This window comes from Ictidomys tridecemlineatus, chromosome 9 (genome assembly GCF_052094955.1).
Source record: "Ictidomys tridecemlineatus isolate mIctTri1 chromosome 9, mIctTri1.hap1, whole genome shotgun sequence".
Lineage (NCBI taxonomy): Eukaryota > Metazoa > Chordata > Mammalia > Rodentia > Sciuridae > Ictidomys > Ictidomys tridecemlineatus.
In genome coordinates, this window is record NC_135485.1 from 53,373,820 (window position 1) to 53,383,580 (window position 9,761).

At 32.0% G+C, this 9,761-nt stretch overlaps 1 protein-coding gene across 2 annotated transcripts in view; it reads left to right on the forward strand.

Moving 5' to 3' along the window:
* Mob1b (MOB kinase activator 1B) overlaps positions 1–7,518 on the forward strand; it is a 69,174-nt gene extending 61,656 nt beyond the window's left edge. For both annotated transcript variants that reach the window (XM_078021392.1, XM_005333265.5), the window contains one exon: positions 1,693–7,518. In XM_078021392.1, the coding sequence (XP_077877518.1) occupies positions 1,693–1,770 (78 nt within the window). In that variant the 3' untranslated portion in view covers positions 1,771–7,518. The remainder of the gene's footprint in view (positions 1–1,692) is intronic.
* The last annotated feature ends 2,243 nt before the right edge of the window (positions 7,519–9,761 follow it).

The following is a 9,761-nucleotide window of genomic DNA, read 5'->3' on the forward strand; positions in this document are numbered from 1 at the left end:
TACATTTGTCAAGATAGCAGGATAGAACATTTTTATTTAAGAATTTAAATTGTGCAGTGTGTATCCATTTCTGTTCCTAAACCTCAAAAATCTCACGGATGATTCTGATATTGAATGCCCCAAATGCTTCTCCAAAGTTCTAACTGTAGTGTTTTGCATTTGATGGATGCTAATGAATTGGGAATTGAGAATGCCCCACCCTGGAAAAAGATTTAGAGTATAGACAGCTTTTATTTATTAGCCTGTTTGTAGAACTGTTCAGGGGAAATCTATATAGGAGTGACTTTCAGAATGACAAGGGTGGAACTATACCATGCACATGCTTGAGCATGTGTTATACCACTGAGCAACATCCCCAGCCTAGAGGAGAAAAGCACAAATTAGGAGCTAGGAGTATAACTCAGTGGTAGATTTAGGAAGCCCTGAATTCAATCCCCAGCACTTTTAAGGGGGAAAAAAAACCAAAACAAAACAAAACAAAAAATCCCACAGCAGTAGCACTGATTAAATCCAGGTGTTCTCATTTGTCTTTTGTAGGATTTTAATCTATCATTGTATACACCACCTTATGTTGTTCACATACCATTTAATTTTAATTTTTTTTTTTTTTTTTGGTGGTGCTGGTGATTGAACCCAGGGCATTGTGCGTGGGAGGGAAGCAACTGAGCTATATCCCCAGCCCCTCACATACCATTTTTTGATAGCCTACAGATTCAAGTTTTCCTAATATGCTAAATTTTTTTGACTATATATTTTAAATGGTGCCCAGGTTATTCCTTTCAATAGGAAGGAATGTCACTTTATGCCAGATATTACATAAAAGGGTTAACATCCTTTATTACATTTATTTATTTCCCCACAATAATATCATGAGATAGGGTAATTTTTCCTAATATTATTGATGTAAAAACATAACATCAGGCCTACTAATAGTATTGATAAAAATATTATTAATGTAAAAACAACATCAGGGGCTAGAGTTGTTGCTCAGCGGTGGAGCACTTGCCTTGTATGTGTGAGACACTGCGTTCAATTCCAAGCACCACATATAAATAAGCAAATAAAATAAAGGTCCATCAACAACTAAAAAAATATTTAAAAAACAAAACAAAACATAACATCAGGCCTCTTCAATAGATGAATGGATAAAGAAACTGGGATATATACACAATGGAGCATTACTCAAAGAAGAATGAAAGTATAGCATTTGCTGGTAAATGGATGGAATTGGAACACATTATGCTAAGTGAAATAAGCCAATTGCAAAGAACCAAAGGCTGAATGTTTTCTCTGATATGTGGATGCTAATTCACAATAAGGTGGGGGGAGAATAGAAATATTTTGGACTAGACGAGGGGGAGTGGCGGGAGTAGAGGGGGTATGGGAATCAGAATGATAGAATGAATTGTACATTATTGCCCTATGTTCATATATGATTACATGATACGTATAACTCTACATCATGTACAACCAGACAAATGAGAAGGCAGAATATTTATGTATGATGTATCAAAATGCATTCTACTGTCATGTATAATTAGAATAAATAAAAATAAAATATTAAAAAAAACATAAACATCAGGTCTAAGACAGATAATGAATAGGGAAAAAAATCAAATCTATATTTCATGATAATCTGCTTTGGAATGGGATTCAAATAATATGTTTTTGCTGTTCTTTTTTTCTGCATAGGAGTTCAACCTTATTGATAGAAGAGAACTTGCTCCACTCCAAGAACTGATTGAAAAACTCACTTCGAAGGACAGATAAAAAGGATGCAGAGCTGTGGAAATTGTTCTTCAATTGAAGCTGTGTGGAGTGTATTTGGGTTTTGCTATATTTTGTTTTTTTCTGGGTTGTTTTTATCTTAGGTTTGGGGGGCTTGTTTGGGTTTCCTTTTCTTTATTACGAATATATGAAACCATATTCTACTGCTAGAGGAAACCAAGAACCATTCTCTACATTTGAAAAGGTGTGAATTTTGTCTTAGCAGCATACAGTATTATTTTTAACCTTGTTTTGGTTACTTGAAGAGTTTTTAATAATATTGTGTGCTAGAAGAAAATGCTTTCTGACTGAACTGCTAATGGTTGGGTTCTGTGTTGTGTAAATTGTGGCCCATTTTGAAGTCCCCAAAAGACATGTTTTTAAAGTGCCTTGGCAGGCCCACTTCTGAGGTGCAAAGCACAGACATAGGACTGAGCAGGGCTCAAAATAATATTAGGATTACTACCCAGGGCACTTACTGGTGCAAGTTGTAAAATAATCTATGATAAAAGCCATAGTTGACCTAAGTTGGTGATCTCCAGCTTTTACTACATTGAAGAAACATAATTTGTAAAGGTGTGCATGTAGAACATAAAAATTAGTATTTCTTAATTATTTTTGATATTGATGGTAATATATTTCTGTTCAACAAATGCTTAAAGTTCTATGAGCAGATATTTTCCATCTCTTGATATCTGTGATATTGAAACTTGAGGATTTTGAAATGTAATACCTATTGCATTTTGACTTCTTTCTACATGTTAACTGCACTGTAGGTGTAAAACTTCAGGTTATATTAGGATTGCCATCTTCAGAGGTGATGTTAAACTGTGAGGTTTCTTAGCAATTGCCAAATGAGCCATAAGTCTACAGAATCCCCTTCTGTTTCAAAGAGGAGGGGATTGAAGCGTGTTTGGTTGGGAAGGGGTTAATTTCTGTGAGGAGTTAGGGATGGAATTAAGTGGGGAGTCAAGTTCTAGAAAGTCCCATTTTAAAAATCTTTGAATAGAACAGTGTGAAGATTTTAATCAATTATTTTTAAACAGAGTCTTAGAGATTTTTTTTTTTTTAGGAATCAGCTTCCATGAGAAGTTAAAAATAAATCATTAATTTTAGGTACAGACATTAAACATTGAATTTAAGGACTTTAGGGAAATTAATCACTTTGTAGCATTTCCATTCAGTGAATGGAGCTAGTATTTGCCTATCATTTTAAAATGATATAGTACTTTTGCTTATTATAGGCCCAGATAGAAGCATTCTGACTTCTGGTTTTTCCACTGTGAAAAAAATCATTTCTTTACAGTGATATCAAACAACAAAAATGCTCATCATTCAATAGTTATTTTTAAATTTTATTTGTCATGACTTTCTAGTGAATTATTACCACCAGTAAGTTTAAAAACATAGTTTTTAGAATAAATATTAATTTGCTTCACTTCAGATTTGTTCTTGAGATTGAGAAATACCTTTTCAAACTTTGTTTTAATTTGACATATTTTGGTAAATCTGCTTCCTTCAGTTAGAACTATATACCCTTCTCTTGGTAGAAACATACCTTTTTCCTAAAATAGAAGAGAATAGAAATGCTGCTCTGGAATTGTGTAGATTACAAAGGCTTTGTGGACAAAAATCTAAAATGAAATAAATTTATTTGTTTTATTAACAAGAAGAACAGTGATACAATTTAATGCCCTTACAATTATGATCACAAGGGAACTGCCTTTTTCTCCATTTCATTTCTAGCAGTTATTCACCAAGTACCAATAGTAGAAGTAATGGAAGATCTTGGCAGGGGTAAATATATTGGACATTTATTGGTGATGCTTATTAATAAACTGCACTGAGAGCTAGCTGACTTCCTTAAAACAAATATTTCAGTGTACAAATAGACAATATGAATCATTATGGGTTGATTCAGAAATAAAATTGGGTGTCATGAGTTTTGAGTCCTATCTATGTGGGAAATGAAAGACACAATTACTCAAAACTTTTCCATATTGCATTTGACTTTTTATCATCCTATAACAAATGGGTTGCAATAGTCATGTGTGGAGAGAATAATAGAAAGTTGTTCTGAATCTTTTAAACCTTACATAGTTGTACACTGTAAAAATGGAAAAATATAACTCTAATATTTGATAGTAGTATTTACCTTTCCACAGTACGTAGATAGAAGTTTGTTTTCACTGTGCCAGAATCTCAGGTACCTGTGTCTGAGTGTTCACTTAACAAGTTATTGGGAAACAAGGAGATATGTATGTGTGTATATATGATAATGAAGTATAAAGTTCTCCCAGAGAGAAGCCTGGCATTGTACATGGTGTTAGATGGTTACAAGTAAGGAAACACCAAAGCCAGTAAGAAAGAACTGATTCTATTAAAAAGTTACTTTGACTTGTTGATTCCTATGAGAGTTAGACACCCTTTATAAAATAAGGATCAAAGCTTGATTTTTGAAGCAGACTTGCTTACAAAAGTCTATTATATTCTTTTCAGATTTCTTTATTTAATTAAAAATAGCCAAGACAATTATTTCCCCTTGCTGTTTATACAGAGCTACAAAGAAGTTGTTTTTCTCATCCTTTGATAAAAGCATCCTATAAAATGTAAAGTAGTAAGTTAACATAGTATTATTGTCACTCATGATGTTTTGGTTAAAATGTTGATATGAAGCACATTTTAGGAATTATTTTAAATGATGGAGTAATGGTGGTGGACATATGATAACAAAAAGAGTAAACAGTTTTTAGTTAGCAGTAGATGGTACTACTGGCTTTCATTATTCCATTTTCCATAAAAACCATGGTATTGAACTATACTAAAATAGTAAGCATGTATTAGTTAGCTGGTTATCATCCTATAACAAATGGGTTGCAATAGTCATGTGTGGAGAGAATAATAGAAAGTTGTTCTGGATCTTTTAAACCTTACATAGTTGTACACTGTAAAAATGTCAGTATACCTTAAAATGAAAGATTTAGATTTCTGTCTCTTTCTACTTTCCCTGTGTTAGTTATTTGTAAATTCTAAATGGTCAGCATAAAATGTATTAAATAACTGAAGATATGTATAATATATTTCAGACTGAATTATTTCCTCCACTATCAGGATGGATAAAGCACTGCAATCTCTTTATCAGGAAATAGAGATGATGTGTTATTTTGCATATGTAATCTCCAGACTCCATTTTATGTATGGATATTTTCCTTGCTTGTAGGAAAATAGAAAAAGGACAGATTTCTTTTACAGCTTTGTCTACACCCTCTCTGAGAGAGGTTTTGATAACCACTGAAATAGTAGAATATGTGCCATACAATATTATGGTGTAGAACTTTCTTTTAAAATGATTGTCATACCTTAACATCCAGTGAGAGTTGATCTTCAGAGTAGTTCCCTTGGGAGCGCTACTTATTCCAGCTATGCTACAAAAGTGTAATGTTTTTGGAATTCCTTTAGAGATGCCAGGAGAACTGGCTTGTAACTATGCAAGAAAATCAATTTCATCATCTTTTTTGGCAGCTTAATATTTATCTGTCCTAATCTCCAAACCAAGTCTAACAACTTGGCTGTTCTATGAGAACTAAGCCAACAGGGAAATTCAAAAGAATGTGTCATAGGATCTGACTCTGCAGAAGAGAATGTTTTAACCATTAACTGCATCATTGAATAAAGGAATTATTTTCCTAATGTGACTATTTTGAAGTGGACAGTATCATTTGGATGTATAGATTTAATTTTCTAAATTTAGTTGAATTACTTTATATTTAAATATAATACTATTTTTAAAAAAATCCCAGAGCTTCCTTTAGAACTTACTTTTTATTTTTTATTTCTTTTCCTGAAAACTTTTGAATTCCATCTTGACTATTATAGGATAGTTTTGATCAAATGGATAGTATGGAAAAATGAATCCAGTGTTTAAAATAGCAGTAGTTTAAGGAAACAGACTCTTTACCTCCATTCTTTTTTTTTTTAAACATGTTTTCATTTAAGTTAACAGTCTGACTTTAAAGACTAGAGGTTGTGTGCAAAGAAATTGGAACGTTTTATGTATTAATTATGCTAGATTTTAAGTCTGTCAGAAATAATATATTTAGAATTTTATAACTATTTCACATATAATTTTTAACCTTAAAGTTTGACTTGTTTTGAAAAGATGGGGGCCAAAATATATTTGTAATTTTGAAATGTGACTGCATACAATCATATTTTGAAACTTACTTAGAATATTAAAGAATATGCCAATTCTTAGAAACACAGAAGATCTACACTTTAAGGACCATTTCTAAAATAATTAAAATGACAAAAAGAGTTTTATCATTATGTTAAGATTTACCATAGGAATCACTGTTGTTCAGCTATCAGCTTAATTGTGTATGAGATGATACATGGCTAGAGGTAAAGCTATCTCAAGATTTAATGAACAAGTATAATTAGAACATGTAACAAAATTCTGACTGCAGATGATTTGAATTTTAAAACTTTCCTAATAAGTTAATAAAAGCAAATTTGTTTTGAAAACATAACAGTGCATTCCATGTCTGCCACTCATGGCTGAACTTTATTTAGACAAAAGAGAAAAAATAGATTAAAATAGGGGTACTCAATTTTATAAGCATAATGCAAGTCTATTTGCAAATAGTGTTATATAATAGAAAACTCTGGACTATAATTCTCAAAGACAGATAGTGAAATCACTGGCCTTTTCTAGCGGTATGTTTTCCTATTCTCCATCTTCTGTTTGAGACATATATACACACATAACAAGAAAACAAAGCAGTTAGGTTGACTTTGTAGGTCTTCATTGTTAGTGATTCTTTAGTGCTTACTGTCAGAATATAGGTTTCTGTTTGTTTTGGTTGACAGCTTTCTTTAAATTATGTCACTGAAAAGGATATTAGTTGTATAAAATCAAACAAAATATTTAATTTTTATTATTATTAAATTTTACAGGTGGATGTTTCTTACAGGTTTTTGCTTTTATTTTTTTCTGAAATACTTAATTGTGCAGATTGTAAAACAGATTTGTGTATTTTCATTTAGGAACACTTTTCTCCTTAAATTGTTCTGCAGAAATGACTATTTTTAGGGAAAATAGTTTTTTATAGCCACTAAATTGTATTTGTTATTTTTGTACATGCATAACCAGGGTGGTGAGGAAGTAATATTTTATGGAATACTTTTGTTCTATTTGGATTTTTCCTATACATTTATTACTTAAAATTATCACTAAGAACAGTGTCATGAAATCTAGGTTGAGAGTGAATACAGTAAATATGAGAACATGTAGTTCTAATAGATACCATTTCTGAAGACAAAGGGAGAAAAATATTGCCACTGCAAAGTAATGGAAGTATAAGGGCAGTGTTCACATTGTGCAAGTATTTAAGAGAATGTATAAAGACAAAAATCTTACTTTCATGGATATAAATAGTTTCTCAAAGTAGCTGGAAGGGGAAAAATAATCTAAAAGACGAAATGCAGCATGGACGCCATATTGTAAACTGTGCCAAGATTATACAAATTGTAGTTGTTATTGATCAGAGTTTAATTATTTCATCATTTTTACTTTAATAGGGGATAATGAATGTCAGAAAATCTGTAATGTTTTATTTGAAAGATGTAAATAATGTATACAGACTTATATGTGGTGGGATGGGGGAAGTATTTAAATTCTAGGTTTTTTTAAAAGGAAGAAACTGAATGTTTATAAGAAAATTAATAAATAGTTACTATGTTTGGCCATGACCTGACTTTGCATTGGTGTTTATTTTTACTCTAGGTATTCCTACACTGAACACATTCCAAGGGAAATTGAATATACATGGAGGATGTTTAACATTTCAGATTTATTAGGTATTATTTTCTGTAATGTTCACAACCCTAGAAGTTAGTAAATCTCAAATGTTTTATATCCTAGAAAACTAGAGCACAGAAATTGTAAAACTTATTGATGCTATTTTATTATTGGTCTAGGGTTCAAAAACCCTTATATGCCTGAACTTGAAACTAATGTTTTTTTTTTCTTTAATTGATAACAATTACAGTGAGAACAATTTGCAAAATAGTGACTTGTGGACTTTTCCATTAATCTAAGATATTTAATATTTTGTCTTCATTTTAGATAATTAAGGAATATCAGAGAATCATTTACTCTGATACCCATATTTCAAAAGGAAATGTGTATTTTTGAGTAATATGCATATTATTATAGAGAGGTATTTATGTTAGAGGCATTTGTGCTTGGATCTTCAAGTTGAGGTAGCAGCCACAATTTTTTAAAATCACTAGTAGTATTTGTGGAGAAGACAAGGAGTCAAAATGCTAGTCAGTGCTGATGGGGACTGTGCATGCTTTAAAAACACCTTATTAGGGCTGAGGTTGTGGCTCAGTGGGAGAGCACTTGCCTAGCACGGGCGAGGCCCTGGGTTTGATCCTCAGCACCACATAAAAATAAATAAATAAAATAGAGCTATAACTAAAAAAAATTTTTTTAACCCACCTTATTATTCTGCAATGAAGTATTTATAAAGCATCTACTGTGTATAAAGAAATAAACATATATACAGTAAAAATTAACTACATTTTGATAATTATGTTAATTGACCTCCACTGTACTAAATGCATGTTATTAATTCCCCATATAACACTGTCAGGAATAATGCTTTTGGCAATGTAAATTTCTACATAATTATTCCTTTAAGGCTTAAGTACCTGTATTTAATAGAAATTTACCAAAAGATTGTACATGCTTTTGTTTTTAAACAGTATCAGTTCAGGGTCACATTTTCCTGATGATCTCCATTCATCTTTATAAGCATGTATCAAATAGCTTCTTTTCCATAAAACTATATATATCTGGTGGCTCCTATATTCTTAAATGCTACTATACTTTCACATGTCAGATTATTTAGAAAACCCTGACTTCCCTGCTCCTTTTTTTAAGATGGCTTCTGTATCCCTCTGTTTCTAGGCAATTGAGAAGATTACAAGTGAAATTTATAATGAAGCTTAGTTGATAAATATTCTTTTATAGAAGTAGTTGGGCTGGTATGGGCAATTCCATGGGTTTTATGGCTACTACTTAAGATCAGTATTCAGGACCTTTTATTTTTTCTGCCTTTGCTCTCATTTTCAGTTAAATCCTGCTTCCTGTCTTTCCCTCCCTTCCTCCCTCCCTTCTTCCTTTCTTCCTTCCTGACAAGGTCTTACTGTTAACCAGACCAGCCGTGAATGTCTGAGCTTAAGTGATCCTCCTGCTTATATATCATGAGTAGCTGGGACTACAGGCACACAGGTCTTCTCTCTTTTAGTTACACTAAAATTCCCATAGGAGAAACAAATCCCCAAATTGAAGGAGTAGTAAAATTTCTGGCAAGTTCAGGGATACATTCCTAAGTGGCTTCATGCTCCTTGTCCTATTTCAACTCTTTGAAGTTCCAAAACTCTGAAAATGGAAAGTATTTTCTTGAATTAGGAAAACAAAAACCATTTACTCAGAGTGCATCTATCACAAAGTTAACAGTCTTCTTCCTTCTTAAAACTATATATCACTGCAAATAATTATTAGTGCTTTTGACTTAACACCCCTATAGTGGGGTGGGAGTAGTTATTTATATACAAAATATGCACTATTTCTTTTATAAAATTTTGAACTTGGAAATTGTGAATTCCAAAACATCTGGCTGCAAGGGTTTCACATAAGGTATTATGAACCAATATCAAGAAGGTGTCTTGAAAAATGCTTTTCTCAGGTCTCTTCTTGGCTATCCATAAGATTTTCAAGAAAATGGGAAATTATGCTGAACTAATTGCTAAGAGAGATGCCCTATTTCTTCCATTTACTTCGTTTATAATTTTGAAGTATACTTTTAAACTTACAGGAACTCAAATTCTCACTGCTGGAAACTAGCAAAGCTAGAATGTGAAAACAGTTTTTAATTTTTTTCCTGTGCTTAAACTCAAATACTGCACCATACTGCGTTTGTATG